The sequence below is a fragment of the Urocampus carinirostris genome, chromosome 1 (assembly GCF_059441175.1).
Source record: "Urocampus carinirostris isolate Australia breed hairy pipefish chromosome 1, RoL_Ucar_1.0, whole genome shotgun sequence".
NCBI classification, from domain to species: Eukaryota; Metazoa; Chordata; class Actinopteri; order Syngnathiformes; family Syngnathidae; genus Urocampus; species Urocampus carinirostris.
In genome coordinates this window covers 29,128,985-29,146,080 of record NC_142349.1, presented here as the reverse complement: position 1 = coordinate 29,146,080, position 17,096 = coordinate 29,128,985, and the positions used below count along the sequence as shown (strand labels likewise).

The 17,096-nt window shown below is 39.1% G+C and overlaps 1 protein-coding gene across 2 annotated transcripts; it reads right to left on the bottom strand.

Annotated features, from left to right (window-relative positions):
• Window positions 1-3,070: 3,070 nt before the first annotated feature.
• slc2a6 (solute carrier family 2 member 6) lies at window positions 3,071-15,644 on the bottom strand. Of its 2 annotated transcripts, XM_088354681.1 has the most exons (8): window positions 15,568-15,644; window positions 14,808-15,079; window positions 13,704-13,800; window positions 11,975-12,074; window positions 7,486-7,679; window positions 4,827-5,002; window positions 4,427-4,719; window positions 3,071-3,612 (listed from the first exon to the last, which is right to left on the bottom strand). In XM_088354681.1, the coding sequence occupies exons 1-8, from the start codon at window positions 15,619-15,621 to the stop codon at window positions 3,305-3,307; spliced, it is 1,494 nt and encodes a 497-aa protein (XP_088210807.1). In that variant the 5' UTR covers window positions 15,622-15,644; the 3' UTR covers window positions 3,071-3,304. The 2 variants fall into 2 exon arrangements, with proteins under 2 accessions (XP_088210807.1, XP_088210814.1); XM_088354688.1 differs by lacking the exons at window positions 7,486-7,679; window positions 11,975-12,074.
• Window positions 15,645-17,096: the final 1,452 nt, after the last annotated feature.

The following is a 17,096-nucleotide window of genomic DNA, read 5'->3' as shown; positions in this document are numbered from 1 at the left end:
CTTCCCTGCCTGCCAGTCCAACTCCCCTGCCTGCCAGTCCGACTCCCCTGCCTGCCCTAAGTCTGCCTGTCCTGATTTTGCCTGTTTGCCTGTACTGATTTTTTCAGGTTCTGATTCTGCCTGTTCTGATTCTGTCCTGTTTGCCTGTACTGATTTTGCCTGTTCTGTTTGCCGGTCCTGATTCTGCCTGTCCTGTCCTGTTTGCCGGTCCTGATTCCGCCTGTCCTGTCTTGCCTGTTCTGATTCCGCTTGTTCTGTCTTGCCTGTTCTGATTCCGCCTGTCCTGTCTTGCCTGTTCTGATTCCGCCTGTCCTGTCTTGCCTGTTCTGATTCCGCCTGTCCTGTCTTGCCTGTTCTGATTCTGCCTTTCCTGTCTGAATCGCCGCTCCTGATTCTGCCTGTCCTGAGTCCGACTCTCCTGATTCTGCCTGTCCTGAGTCCGACTCTCCTGATTCTGCCTGTCCTGAGTCCGACTCTCCTGATTCTGCCTCTCCTGATTTTGCCTGTCCTGTCCTGATTCTGCTTCTCCTGTTTCCGCCTGTCCTGTCCTGATTCTGCCTCTCCTGTTTCCGCCTGTCCTGATTCTGCCTCTCCTGTTTCCGCCTGTCCTGATTCCGACTCTCCTGTTTCCCCCTGTCCTGATTCCGACTCTCCTGTTTTGCCTGTCATGATTCCGACTCCCCTGATTCCGCCTGTCCGACTCCCTTGTTTACCTGTCCTGTTTGCCGGTTCTGATTCTGTCTTGTTTGCCGGTTCTGATTCTGCCTGTCCGACTCCCTTGTTTACCTGTCCTGTTTTCGCCGGTTCTGCCTGTCTGTTTTCGCCTGTCCAGTTTGCCAGCCGGACCCCCCCTGCCGAGCGTCGAACCATTCCGGGGCGCGAGGTAGTAATTTTTTCTTTTTGGGACCTCAGGAGCTGTCCCTTAAAGGGGGGGCTCTGTCATGGTCGCCGCGGCGACCGGTCTGCCCCGCCCCCTGGGCACCAGCTGAAGCAGATCAGCTAATTGCGTGGCTGCTACTTAAGGTTGGGTTGTGGGTATTGCGGGTGTTGGCTCATTACACCTTTTCCGTTCTGTTATGCCCTGTCCTGTTTAGTTTGAGTCGGAGGAAACCTGTACCTGAGTGTTTTTGTTCTGTTTTGTCCCGGAGTTTTTGGACGACTTTTATTTTGGTAAATAAAAGTTTTGATCGTCACGCAATTGAGTTCTCCCTTCCTGCCTCCGTTCTGGTCCGGTCTCATCCCACTTCGTGACAAAATGACTATTTTGTTTCACGTTTACTTTGACACTAAACTTCAATGGGAATGAAGTGAATGCCACCCGGTGTTGATTACATTCCAAATTTTTATTCGCAAACACAAAATCAGTTTTAATTCTATTTTGAAAACAATATAGCTACAGTATTTTCGTCACTCAAATAGACCTCTTCTCAACTGTGCCAATAACTTTTATGTAATGCATTTCTGTAATTGTATCTGGAGCTCGACTTGTTGGACGAGACATGCCTTTTCCTGAATGAATCTTTTCCCTTGGTGGTCCTTAAAAGGGTGGACGCAGTGTGATTATATTAAGGAAATGTGTTTTCTGGTGCAATGTGGTCTTGCGCATGGATCCTTTGCTTTATAATAAATTATTTAAAAACATTTGAACTCAGTAAACCAGTCCACAAAATCCAATCATTTATCATATTTTATCAAAACAAAAGGAGACCATTTAAATCATTTTTGATTCAGTTTTATTTAAAGTTTGATTACAAAAATGTTTTATTTGTTTTTTAAAAACAATGTCTCAATAAAAAACATATGTATCTTCGACCACAAGAGAACACTTGACAACAAACAGACATATTTGTTTATAGGATTAGCTAACTTGCCACTATTATGCAAATATGTTAAAGTGTTTAAAAACTGTTGTTGGCTTTCAGTATGAGCACAATCATCCAATGAATAAGGGGCCTAATGAAAAATGTAATGTCAAAGAAAAAAATATATTTTGTTATTCATCTTGTTTTTCATATTAATGTCCTTTTCCTTTTTTGTCATTTTAAATTTTTTTCAATTTTTGCTTTTTTATTTCTTTTGTCTCTTTCTTCTTCTTAAACTATATCAATTTGTCAATATTATGATTTTGTCCCCGTACATTTTTCAATTTTTATTTTATTGTTGCATTAATGCATTATATCTATTCCATTTGTTTTCACTGGGCAACTAGCCACGAAATAACATTCTTAGTCAGTTTATCTGTCATTTGCAGCATATTGTAAAATTCATAAGTTACAGAAAAATGCAAAATTTATTCAAGGAGATGTGCTTCTTTGTTAGGGCCGAAGAAAATGTGGTCGCAAAATATGACGTAGTAATCATACTTAGATGAATGATTGGAATTCAGTATTGGTGGACTAAAGTGTTGATGCATATGAAGTACAGTGGTACCTCTTTATATGAGCCCCTCTAAAAACTAGAATTCGGTCTACAATTCTTTTCACATAAGGTTTGTTATATGTAGGAAAATCCAGCTCGCGTGCAGATCCAGAATCTACCACTAGAGACCGCTCAAAACTGCTCACCCCCTGGTGGCTGCTTACCGCCAACATCAACTTGACTAGTTTGTCCATGCAAACTACAACAAGCATAAAATGAAAATAGAACATTGTGCTGGAAAATGTTTTTGTTTGTATGTTCATTGATAGCTACAGTAACTTGAATTTTAAGTGTGCAGTAAGTGCCTATCTATCGACAGTCTCTCCAGCTTCTACCTGTCAACTTCTGCCAATTGATCCTCTTATTAATTCTTGTAAATCTTCCTTATTAAGCAATAAGAAACTTTACCAGCAGAACTTGGCACCTATTTACTTACAGCAAGACGTATAATGTAGAACACCTTCACAATATTATCAATCTACGATTACGTTGTCGTTTGCTACCAGTGACAAGAGACCATTTGTATTAGAGCACATAGGCAAGATGAGATCGGTCTTTTTTTACACATAAGAATTCTTTTATAAAAACTGTATAACAATGTAAAATATGTATAAAATACAGGGAAAATGTATAAGTTGACATGTATGCGATTTCTGTGACCCCTTCCTTGGAGTCCATCGTTTGCAGTATAATGTAAAATTCATTCATGTACAGTCAAATATATTAAATGCATTCAAAGAAATTTCCTTTTTTAGGACAAAAGAAAATAAGTTTGCAAAATATGGCGTAGGATTCCTACTGAGGTTAATGAATGAATTTAAACATTCCTGGACAATGGTTACCACCAATCTTTTCCTCACAGTATCCCCAGAGAGTTCCATCCCATTTAAGTTGCATGATTCAAAGTAAACCTGCGTGCCCTGAAATAGTTCTCAATTTCCTCTAGAGATCGGCCCCGGGTTTCTGGGACGCACAAGGCAGTGAACAGCATACACACGACACACACCCCCGTAAAAAAAATACACGGCACGTACAGGCCGACCCAGTCTTGCAGGTAAGTGAAGGCGTCGGTGATAACAAAAGCAGTCAACCAGCTGACGGTCACGCACAGGCCTGAAGCCACGCCCCTCACGGCCAGCGGCAACACTTCTGACATGAGGAGCCACGTGATTGGCCCCCATCCCAAGGCGTATCCTAGGAAACAAAGAAAGGGCTTGTGTTGATGCATGGAAGCCGATGCCTTTCTTTTTCATGTGAATGTGTGTGTGCATGTGTGAGCAGATCAGATATTAAGCAAAAAAATTGGGGAAATTCGATTCTTCAGCCTTGTATTAAAATGATTGTAAAAATGATCAATTGTCACTGTGCTCAACTGAGAGATGCTGCCCATAAAGTTATACCTGAGGGGGACTAATCATCGCAGGTTTGTGGGCCTTACCACTAAGAAAACTATATTGACATAGAATGTCTTAAACATTTATAACTTACTGCAGTGCAGCATTGCCTCAATAATGAAGAAGTATTCCCCATGTTGTGCGAATATTATTTTGGGATTGCGGTTACATCCGCTTGTTGGGGTAAGCTGACATTTATAATCAATGATAAACAAAGAAAATCGGATTGTGAAGTGTTTTGTGTATTTTGTAAATGTTCATTTGAAAAATACATAATTTGAATACAGCTACAACAATATAAAAAGGGCAAATTCCTTTACCAGCCAAAAACACGTATACGGTCCGCAGCCTGGTGGTTGCCGCCCACTGCTGAATGACTCATTGCTATGACTACAATGGATCACTGCTGTATTTAACAAAGCATATAAGGGGGTTTACGAGGTCATGCAGTGTTGCGCCCAAGAAAACCCCTGGGAATTGCAGATTACCATGGCTGAGTGACACTATTGACAGGATTTTCCACTGGAATTACAATACTTCCAAGCATGCATGTGATGTGTAGTTGATGGTGTCATTATGACAATAAAGGAAAATGTTCAGGTTATATCACTCACCAAATATAAATAGTACAACGCTGATAATTGGAACGGGGCCTGAAGTGGTTTGATTGTGAGCCAGCCAATCCATGTCACTATGGAGTTTGCTCTCCATACTTGCGGTGAAATTCTGAGGGGCGGGCCCTGGCTGGTGGGGATGGGTGCCAGAAATTACTGTCAGAGTCAGCATGGACACAAACAAGAGAAAGCTGGAGGTGTACAGCAAGACTTTGCGCCCAGCCTTGTCCATCAAAACTGCTGCCAAGCAGACAGAAACAAGTCGGACCAAACCCACGATTGCAGCGTCGTACCTGAAAGCGATTACATACAGTCAGTCACTAATTACAGTATGCGAAAAATGGCCATTAATTAAGGGTAATGATATGTCAGAATGAACAAGTCAGATTGCATTGCACACCTGGGCTCCAGTGAGACGTTGCTCTGGGAAAATATGGGCTCCAAGTAAACGAGAATGGGACTGATTCCAGTCAACTGCTGCAGGAAGCGCATAGCCACAGAGATCAAGAGTGGTCGATAGTAGACAGGCTTGGCCAGCTGGGACCACGATACCCTGCTCTGAAGACCGATGCTGTGCTTCATGGAAGAGGATTGTTTGTAAAAAGTCAAATAACTAATGACACTTTGGGCTATGTTGATTATCAACAGTTTACATAAATATATATAAAAAAAAAAGCTCAGGAGTGTCAAACTCATCTTAGCTCAGGGGCTCTCACGGGAGCCCGACTAGGAAATAATGACATTAAAAGTGTGCCTTAGTTTTAGGGCTGGGGGTCTTTTACAGGCTCACAATTCAATCAAGATTAGGATTTATGGTTGTAAAACTTGATCATAAAACTATTAATGTGTTTTTTTCCCCTCTCAATTTTTTACTTTCCTACGATAAGATTTAACCTGTTACTCTAAATTTCAGAAAAAATGAGTTTTTCCTCTTGGATTTATGACAGTGGTTTTCAACTGGTCGGACTTCAGGACCCACCGTCACACACTAATTAGAAGCTGTGACCCAAATTAAAATTCCACTTTTTAAATTTATTGAATTAAATAATTGTGCTGTTTGAACCAGGGCTAGTAGAATACATTCATATCATCTGAAAAAATGACCTGCAAAACCAAAATGACTTTGAGCAACAGTATTCCCTTTAATGCTCACATTTTTAATAAAACCCAAAATGCTTTACTTCTGTGGCTTTGTCTTCAAGATAATAAAATCCATATCTCATTTAGTCCCTGCTGTAATTGCCTTTAGCCATATTTGACAAGTGTGAACAAACTTCATCTGTCTTTTTCTGTGTGGTAAAACGGTGGATTTCAACGTGCATTTGCAGGAAATTATCGCCATCCACTGTTAAGGAGTACAATTGCACTATTTTGCCAAGGCAAAGGCCCGTGACCCACTGAAAATGTCTCCTGGACCCTCTTTTGGGTCCCAACCCACCAGTTCAGAACTACTAATTTAGAATATCTGGCTCATCTCTGAAGACTAGGAGCTTGCTTTACACTGACAACAATTGCGACAAAATGATGAAGGTGCTGTATCTGAGTAGGAGGCTTCTCCTACTACTGGTATCATTGGAAACCAGTACTATCGGTTTCATGTGGGGGAGCAAACCCATACTGAAAAACAGGCCAGGAAAGGGATCGGCGTCGCAAGGATGTACATACCCAAGACTAACAACAAGAAGTGATCTGTGAACCATAATGTATTTAGCAACTGTACATTTGTTTAAAAAAAAAAAAATCAAAACAACACTCGATATCCGTGCCTCACTTATGATGCCAGCCACCTTTGGGCAGTGGGTAGGAGACACCCTGAACTGGTTGCCAGCCAGTCACAGGGCACACAGCAACAGGCAACTCACATCAATTAACCTGACATGGATGCTCTTGGAATGTGGGAGGAAACTGGAGGAAACACACGCAGGCACAGGGAGAACATGCAAACTCTGCATGGGGAGGCTGTAGTAGCTGGAATTGAGCCCTGGACCTCTGCACGGTGGGGCTGTGCCCTGGCCACCCAGCCGCCGTGCCGCAGCTTATGTATGTACAAAATGGTATTTCCTTCAAAGATATACTGAGTGCGGCTTATATCAGGTGGACCCTACAGTCCGTAATTTACGGTAATTCTTTACTAATTTACACATTTTTGAACTCGCGTAAACATGCAAACTAGAAAGTTACAAAAAAATAGCCAAAAAAGGGCTAATGATTTACATAATTATTTTAATGATTAACGGTCTTTTTCTGCCTTTTATTTTATTTTTTTCTCAATGAAAATCCATCCATCCATCCATTATCTGCACCGCTTATCCTCAGTAGGGTCTCGAGGGTGCTGGAGCCCATCCCAGCTATCTTCAGGCAGTGGGCAGGGGACACCCTGAACTGGTTGCCAGCCAGTCAGAGGGCACACAGAGACAGACAACTCACTCGCTCATTCACAGCTACGGACAATTTGAACCAGCCAATTAACCTGACATGAATGTTTTTGGAATGTGGGAGGAAACCGGAGTGCCTGGAGGAAACCCACGCAAGACCGGGGAGAACATGCAAACTCCACACAGGAAGGTTCGATCTCATGACCTCAGAACTGTGCCGTACACGCGCTAACCGCCGTGCTACACTCAATGAAAATATTTATTTGAATTATGGAACTTCGCTGTTATTTTTCACATCTATTATAGAAAGGAACTTCTTCAAACTTCTGGTGCCATTTTTTAACTTTGTAATTTCAATCCGGGAGCCAACAGATAATTTCCAATTCTAGTGAATGTTGCACTGAAGAGAGATTTCTACGTGCCACAAGTTAGTGCAACCGTATTGCCTTAAACAACGTGATGTAAAATGACATCAAGATGGGTTTCCTCAAAGTTCCAGGGTTGATAAATAGTATTTTCGCAAATACAGCTACAATGGGTGGTTTGCTTTGGGAGTGGCGCCTAACTTTGGTGATTTCCAGCGGACATATTTAAAACTGAGTGTCATAGTTCAACCTGCCGTAGGGCATAAGTTTGACACTCCTGGGTTTTAATTTCAGTTAGTATAGTCACTTTACTTCTCACCTTGATGGTGTCGAGCTCGTTCTGTATGTCATGGTTATTACCCCTCAGCCAGTGGAGGGCGTTCTTAGCCTGCTCCTCTCTACCTAAGGAGAGGAGCCTTCTGGGGGATTCGGGCATGAAGACCAGCAACACGACCATCACAAATGATGGCAAGCCTCCTGCCACAGCGAGCCATCTCCATGGTAACACTAAACCTGGAGGAGAAAAAAATATGTTTTTTTTACTCATTTCATATATTGTCCTGTATACTCAGATTTATTACATTACTATATTTTATTTTCAAATGTAAACACATTTTTGATGGTTTTATCTCACTTTCCCTAATAGATTGACATTTCTATTTCCCTCTGTTCATCAAATATAAGGTAACGATGCGTAAAAGATCAACAACTTTGATAAAAAAATTGAGAAAACAGAAGTGGAGAAAAAGGTCTGTCGGAAAAAAAGCCAGCGCTTATCTTGGTCCTGCCCTCTTGACAGTCAGAGGTGGGTAGAGTAGCCAAACATGTTACTCAAGTAAAAGTACCGTTACTTCATAATAATATGGCTCAAGTAGAAGTAAAAAGGAGTGATCCAAATAATTACTTGAGTAAAAGTAAAAAAGTTTTTGGTGAAAAAACTACTCAAGTACTGAGTAAGTGTAGCAACGTCTTATTTATTGATTTTTTTTTAACAACAAATGTTCAATCAGATTATCAAATCATCGAAGTCCATCCAGTCAATGATACATCACATTTTATCTAAAAATTACAGGATACTTACCATAATCAAAGTAAATCCAAGTAATTTATTAAACGATAAAATGATAATTGTATCAATAAAAACAATAAATTAAGCGCAAGAACCACATTAACAACCCCAGTACTTTTTGAACACGCTCTGCAGACAGAAAAACAAAATAGCCCATGAACTCATAAATTGTGTGTATCTGTGTGTGTGTGTGTGTGTGTGTGTGTGTGTGTGTGTTTCAGTCTGCGTAAAAAGAAAGACAGGTTTTTGGGGCTCCCCTTAATCTGTATATAACCAATAATTATTTTACATCATTCACAAAATGAATCATAATAATAATTTAGAAAAAAATCTATGATTCTACTAAATCGTAATAACATTTGTTTTTTCACTCTATCACAAGATGTCGCTGTGTTGTTTAAACACGGAACTTTTTGTATACTGTGAATGGGTAAGTGTTAAGCACATTATAAAGCACTTTGGGAGGTCATCAGTGACTTAAAAAGCACTATATATATATATATGCAGCCCAATCACCATTATAGGCAATTTTAAAGTCAACAACTCAGAATCTCTGAAAAACAAACAGCAAAATGTTATTCAAAAATCATGACTATTCAATGCAACAACAAAAAACTATGTAAAACAAGTATAAACTTTACATTTGTTATGTAAAACACATTGAATGAACAAAACAGGAACCATAAACTAAAATATTTATAGATGTAAGATAAAATTAAATACAAAACAATGTTAACCTTTTTATACTCAGTTAATAGCAAATAATCCCCGGAAAAAAGATGTAGTCCGCAAACAAATGGCTAAACAAGCTGGTTAGTTCGCGGATGACACATTACTGGTTCGGACTGGAGTGAAGTGTAAACCGGACGGTCAGCCACAAAGACACACAGACGGGTGTTTACGTACTTAAGTAACGGCTTCAATGTAGGCTAAAGTAGCAGAGTAAGAGTACACTTTCTTTCTCACAAATCTACTCAGTAAAAAGTATACTGATTTAAAAACATTCTTAAAAGAACAAATTCTGTTCCAAAACTTACTCAAGTAAATGTAACGGAGTAAATGTAACTTGTTACTACCCGCCGCTGTTGACAGTCCAAACATTTTTTACTCGAACAAATCGTGTAACGAACTATTATGACAAGGTGTTTTACGTTCACATATGAGCATCATTCAAATAAAATAAAATAATAATAATCATTTAAAAATGAAGTGAGACAATGAATGTAATATTATAATTTACAGTGTATCATTACACTATTTAATTCAACATAATTACACACAAAATTAGACTAAAACCATTTTTATGAATGGGTATAAGTATGTTTTTTTTAAATATGTTTTTTGATCATTTAATTAATGTATTTATTGTTACTTATAAATATACAGGAAAGTTTAACATGTTGCCTACAAGAACAACATGACTACACAATAGAAAAGTGCCAAAAATAACACACTCATAACAGTTAGTTGTATTTTCAAGGATATTTGAAAATGTAAACAATATTCAATGTTTATCAATATAAGGTGTTTCCAATTAGTGTTTGTGTGTTTCCCAAAAGTTGTATGTCAACTTCAGTGTTTTCACATATTTCATATATTCAATGCAACAACTAGAGCTGTCACTAAGAAAAGGTCTGGAATTATTTAATTTTTGACTAATTCAGTACACTAATACCCGCCTTCCCCTTTTGGAAAATGTATGAATAATTAAAACCAAGGCATAGTAATAATACAGATATTCTAGTACGACTAATGATAAAAATATAAATAATAGTTAAGCTCTTTGCATCAAACTGGTAGCAGCATGCAAAAAGGTAACATGCCAGACTTTCCAAATTTAATTCACAGCTTTAAAAAGGTTGATGAACCTTGAAAAACAGAATACAGCGATGCCTCGTTTATCGAGGGGGCGAGGTTCAAAAATGAACCCGTAATGGGCAAAATCTGTGAAGATGAACCTTTATCTTCTTCACAATTATTATATAATTATATACTATACTATACTATTCTATACTATACTATACTATACTATACTATACTATACTATACTATACTATACTATACTATACTATACCAGCTCGGTGGCCTTGGGGGTAGGGTGCCCACTCCGAGACTGGGAGGTTGCTGGTTCAAGCCTCGGCCGAGTCATACCCAAGACTTACAACATTGGTACTCATTGCCTCCCTTGGTGCTCGGCAGTAGGGGTTGGAATTGGGGGGTTTGGTCACCTAATGACTCCCAACACCTCAGTTTGGATGAGCGAAGGGGCTGGGAATCCCATCCTCTGTATCAATCTCCCAGAAAGAGTCAGGAATCTGTTCTTGACTCTAGCCACCTCCCACTAGGGGGAAATGGCTCCGGTATATATATATATATATATATATATATATATATATATATATATATATATATATATATATATATATATATATATATATATATATATATATATAATATTATACTATATATTATATTAAGTTTTTCCTTGCCCTCATGTAGGTTTTAGATCAGGGGATGGTGTGCTATAGTCTGTTTGCAATAGTATATGGTCTGTACAAATAAACATGACTTGACTTGAAAAAAAACTTTTTACAGGCTCGGCATTTATTCAACAGCTAAAAGTACTGGATAAACGTTTTTAGATAGATAGATAGATAGATAGATAGATAGATAGATAGATAGATAGATAGATAGATAGATAGATAGATAGATAGATAGATAGATAGATAGATAGATAGATAGATAGATAGATAGATAGATAGATAGATAGATAGATAGATAGATAGATAGATAGATAGATAGATAGATAGATAGATAGATAGATAGATAGATAGATAGATAGATAGATAGATAGATAGATAGATAGATAGATAGATAGATAGATAGATAGATAGATAGATAGATAGATAGATAGATAGATAGATAGATAGATAGATAGATAGATAGATAGATAGATAGATAGATAGATAGATAGATAGATAGATAGATAGATAGATAGATAGATAGATAGATAGATAGATAGATAGATAGATAGATAGATAGATAGATAGATAGATAGATAGATAGATAGATAGATGGATGGATGGATGGATAGATAGATAGATAGATAGATAGATAGATAGATAGATAGATAGATAGATAGATAGATAGATAGATAGATAGATAGATAGATAGATAGATAGATAGATAGATAGATAGATAGATAGATAGATAGATAGATAGATAGATAGATAGATAGATAGATACTTTATTCATCCCCGAAGGGAAATTCCCATTTCCAGGAGCATCCCTTCGCTGAAAACAATACAGTAATAAAGCAAAAAGAATACAATATACAAATACCCAGTGTGACGTGCAAATGCCCACTGTAGCGTGTTATATAGAATAACTAAATAGTGCTACACAGAATACATATTGCAATAAGATTCGGTAATATGCAATGTAGGTGGTGTGGTTTACTGTGGGCTTTTACTCTGCCGGGTAGAGTTAAAGAGCCGGTTTTTATACTCATTTATACAAATATATCATGTACTATCAAATGATAATAAACGAGGAGAGTGTTTAGCCAATCGGATTGCAGAACACAGCTCACCATGCAAACCTGTGAACTAACGAAACCGTGAAAAGTAAACCAGCACAGGATTACTGATGTAGGAACACTAACTACTCACATACAGTGAGTTTTCTTTTTAGAGAAGACTTTTGTGTGGTGTGTGTATAGATGGAAAGCAAAAATTACCTAATGAGTATAGGGCCAGCGCTCCTAACACAGAAGTAATCTGAGGGCAGGTTCCCAATGTTCCCCTCAGTGATTTATGAGAGATCTCAGAGATGTAGACCTGGAAAAAAATGGGGAATGCACTCCAATGGAAATTTACCAGAACAGACTATGTAATAAGTAAATTATGTAACCAGCTCAGTAGCCTAGATGGTAAGGCGCCCGCTTTGAGACTGGGAGGTCGGTGGTTCGCGCCCCGGCCGAGTCATTCCTAAGACTTAAAAAGTGGTCGGCGGCGCCCTCTGTTGGCTGCGGCTGCATCGTCTCGCTACAACGAGGTGCAATCGACATTTCGTTCTGTGTACATTGTTACACAGAATGACAATACAAGGAAATTATTATTATATTATTATTATATTTGGACATCATGGTGCAGCCGTTTCCAGCAGATTACAAAAAAAAACCCATTTTTAAAGATTTAGTCAAATGTAGGCAGCAGGGAAGCTGGGTGGTTAGCACGCAGCCTCGCAGTGCAGAGGTTTAGGGTTCAAGTCCAACTACCGCAGCCTCCCCGTCTGGAGTTTGCATGTTTCCCCCGGGCACTTTTCTTCCACATTTCCCAAAACATGCATGTCAGGTTAATTGGCAAATCCAAATTGTCCCTAAGTGTGAATGAGCGAGTGAGTTGCGACTGGCTGGCAACCGGTTCAGGGAGTCCCCTGCCCACTGCCCGAGGATAGCTGGGATGGGCTCCAGCACCCTCACGACCCTACTGAGGTTAAGCGGTGCAGATAATGGATGGATAGTAAAATGTAGAAGATAATTTTTTATTTATCTATTGTACTGAAAAATGTCGCTAACAATCTTTAAGCGGTTACTTTAAATCAGGGGTCGGGAATGTATGGCTTGTGAGCCAAATATGGCTCTTTTCATGTGTTAATCAATCTCGGGGATAAAATAAGCATCATATTGATCTTCTCTCTGCCTTTCCAACTTAAGTGTATGCAAAGCTGAAACAATTAAGTAGTCCAGGATATATAGGGCAAAGTTTACAGTTACACTAACAGACCCCGTTTTGGCTGTACGTCTTTAAGGAGTCTTTTATTTGGAAGCTCATTAAACAATCTATGTTCACTGTAGAGATACTTCATGATGCCCACAGAACAAACTGTAATCACCTGAAAAAAACAGCCAAGCACCCAGAGCAATTTGATCGGGTGAGCGGTAGGGGTGAGTAGATCGCTGCATACATAGTACTCCCCCCAATACATGCATATCCTTCTAGTTTGCAGCATCAAGTGACATTTTCTGCTCCCACCTTGTTTTAGAACCATTATTTACGACAAAAATTATGTTTAAAAGGAGCCTCAACAATCTTGAGTAACTGCTGGAGAGAGAAAACTTTTAAGGGTTTATTTGTTGATATGGGAAACAGTCTCTGGCATTATTCTTATTTCATATTTTTTAGAGAATCATCAAACATCGCACAGTGAAATAAAATGCGCTGGAGAATTAGCTTTTGTCTAGAGAGCAGGTTTGGCAGTTTTGTTGAATTTTGTCTTAAAAATATAAGGTGTAGCTTAATAAAAAAAAAATCTAATTGTTTTGCTATCATGGCTTTTTGAGTCAATAAGGTTCCTGACTTCTGCTTTAAATGAAGTATTGAATGTCACAATGCATACTTCAGCTTATTATTTAAGGCAAAATGAGCTGCATAGAGTCACATTAAAATGTTCCTGCGGTAACATACAGGGATGGATGCTGATGTCACTCCACCGGCGACGCCTGTGAAGAAACGGCCCAAATGTAGCATCCACAATTCCACAGCCCCTGCCATCATCATCCAGCTGAAACCAAAACATCACCAATGAAATCCCAGTTGCCATTACTACCATGATTTTACCCTGAGATTAATTGAGAAGTTTTTTTCATACTTCGTTTTCCTTTCCGAAATGCAATGTTTTTTAATTGTTAGTTAGTCAAGTCAGAAATGATTACACAAAGTATAGATTCCAATTCGCACCCTTGAGGAGGTAAACCACGGGTCACCAAACTACGACGCCCGGGCCTTATCGGGCCTGCCAGCGCTTCTTGTCAAAAAAAGTTTTTAATATGTACACTGGATGTCGCCAAAGCCACGCGCCACTCCACCCATGGTAGCTGTACTGTATATGCTGACTACCATTTATTGAACAGAGACATTTGGGCTAACACCCATTCTGATGTTATTTGAAATAAAATAGATGTCTTTGTTCTAGGCAATACTCCCCTGGATTTCTTATCTTATATTCCTCTGTACTCGGATAAAAACTATATTTTCTAACTGAGCTCATGGCCAACATTAAAAAGCCGGCTACATTTTTCTATGAATGCTTTTTCATATACATTTTAGTGCTTGAAAAGGGATACATCACTTTGCTTTTTAGTCTTGATCAAAATTTTATTTGTAAATGAATATATTTATTTGTATATTTGGTCTGTTTCAAAACCAATTGAATGGAAGCTGCCTTTATAAACAAATAGACAATGAATCGGTAAATACAAATGTGAAAAAAATGCATTGGTTTGTGTTATCTATTTTCCACACTTATTGCCGATGTATCGGTTTAAGATTTTCTATCGGAAAATAAAAAAACTTCATACATCAATCAGCTTTTTTTTGCCCTTCTGGCCCAGCCCTATGTGCATGGTTTTTCAAACCAATGCGACCCGCTACTTAAAACCCCTGAGGTAGACCATATCAGTTAAGGCAAACAAATCATTTGAGAGTCACAAAGTGCACCTGTAGGTTGCACTCTATACACTTAGTTAAGTGTGCTATGATAAGCTATGTGGACAATAGGTAATATCTTACCCAATGGTAGAAGGGATCGCTGACACCATAATGCTCAACTTCCTGCCAATACAGTCATTGAGGAGCATGGAGCTGAGGCCACCACAAACCATGCCCAGCATGAAAACAGAGCCGAACAAGGCGGCCTGAGAGGTGTCCATCCTCAGCTTGGGGTCCACATCGGAGCCCTGCAGCACTGGCAGGACAGGAGACGGATAGACCAGAAAATAGCCAACAGTCAAGTTCCCCAAGACCGCTGCAAAAACAGCCAGGAACAGATTTGATCTGCTGGGCTGGGATTTAGAATAGTGGGTTATTTAAAGATATCATGATACCAGTGATTTATCATTAATGTTAGTGTTAAAGCTTCCAATCTTGATAGTGCTGTCAAATGAAAGATTTAACACAGAGTTTAAAGTTTCACTTGGATTTATAGCTTTAAGGCTATAAATTTAACAGAACTGTATATAGTTTTCAGCAGAGTTGGCAATCCTGTCTGCTGAGCCATAAAGCATTCCCACATTTACACATCTACACAGGCTTGCAGTGTGCTGGTTTAATGCATTCTCTCCTTTAGCATCTTTAACATCTAAATTAGCCAGATATCGGCTAATGTTAAGACTTCCAAGAGATCAAGTCCAACTAGTTTGTTTCAAACATCAAAGAAAGCTTAAAACTTGAAACACATAGTAATTGCAATGCTGAGAAAACTTCAAATGTGTTGTAACATACAGTCCAACGTAGTTTTATCTTTTCTAGGTTTGGGTTTTGTATTTCATACCGTATGTTCCTGTGCTGGCTCCTTGGGGTTTATTAAAGGTTTTTCTTCATCCATGACAGCACCACTGGGCGACACAACTAGACTTCATCAAGTACGATAAAGTGGCTCATGTAGTGTAATTTGTGTTTTTTATGCACAAAAAAAGGAACCTGTGGGTGATGTGAAATGCAGGATTGTCCCGTTGGAGAAGAAATTAACACATTGTCTGCTCGGGAAATCACCAACATGAAACTGAAAGTGGGAAGTATGTCACCATTGGACTTTTGTGAATGTCAACCAAATGGAAAATTATTGTTAGCAATTCTTTAGTGACCTACGTGGTTTGTCATTTTGTATGATAATTCCAATAATACCAAACCAAACCAATCAAACCAATCACAAAAAATGCATTTTTTGTAGAGGCCCTAGTACTAATCATCAACAGTTCTCCATTTTTAATTTCATTCGCATGCCTGTTTTTTGCACATATTCTTTTTTTTTTGCACGCTCTCATCCAATTTGTATGAATTGTCTTCCTAATCTATATTAATAATGTAAGCAAGGTAACGTAACATACATTTATCACAAATCTCTCAAAAATGTTGAGTGTAAATGCAAATCGTCTGCATTGATATAGCGCTTTTAAAGTCACTGAAGACCTCCCAAAGCGCTTTACAATGTGCCTCACAGTCACACTTAACCCATTCGCACACACACTCACATACCGATAGCAGCGTCAGCCATGCAAGGCAACTACCTGCTTATCATGGGGCTTGCGGATTCAGTGTCTTGCTCAATGACACTTCTACATATAACAAGCCGGGAATGGACCTCTTGAAACTAGGTATTACATTTGGTCATTGTATTTTATAAAAATATTATTCCCGCACCCAGAAATAAGTATGTAAATGAAATATTTGTTTTACGTATACCATACCTGTCAACCTGTACTGTTTTGCCGTACAAAATACGTTTATTATGCATTTTAAGACGTGTACGACATACGAGAAAATCTGTACGGAAAAACGCAAATTTGTCAATTATGGGGACCATCCGGTATACACCGACTATCACGAAACAGGAAATTAATCAAGTCAAACGAGTTCGCCGCGATATCGTTTTTTTCGTTGCAAACGAAGCGAGCGGTTTGAATGTAGTGAAAAGAAGTCCGTCTCTTTTTAGAGAACCGGCTTTTTCGGCTCAACTCATTAAGGAGAGCCAGCTCTCAAACGGCCCACTTGCTTTGATGCATTGTATTACGAATTATTATGTTGTATAAAGGAGTCAAGGGCAGCACGGCAGCGCAGTGGTTAGCGCTTGTGCGGCACAGTTCATGTCATGGGAACCTGTCGTGGGTTCAAATCCAGCTCCAGACTTCCTGTGCGGAGTTTGTATGTTCTCCCCGTGCTTGCGTGGGTTTCCTCCGGGCACTCCGGTTTCCTCCCACGTTCCAAAAACATGCATTTCAGGTTAATTGGCCGGTCCAAATTGTCCCTAGGTGTGAATGAGCGAATGAGTTGTCTGTCCCTGTGTGCCCTGCAATTGGCTGG

Bases quoted from the DNA above. Each gene is read 5' to 3' on its own strand.
- slc2a6 (XM_088354681.1), bottom strand. From the start codon at position 15,621: ATGGATGAAGAAAAACCTTTAATAAACCCCAAGGAGCCAGCACAGGAA. The intron at 13,801-14,807 runs GTAAGATATTAC...TTTTGGTTTCAG, and splicing joins GCGATCCCTTCTACCATTGG to CTGGATGATGATGGCAGGGG. The intron at 3,613-4,426 runs GTGAGTGATATA...TTTGTTTCCTAG, and splicing joins CGTTGTACTATTTATATTTG to GATACGCCTTGGGATGGGGG.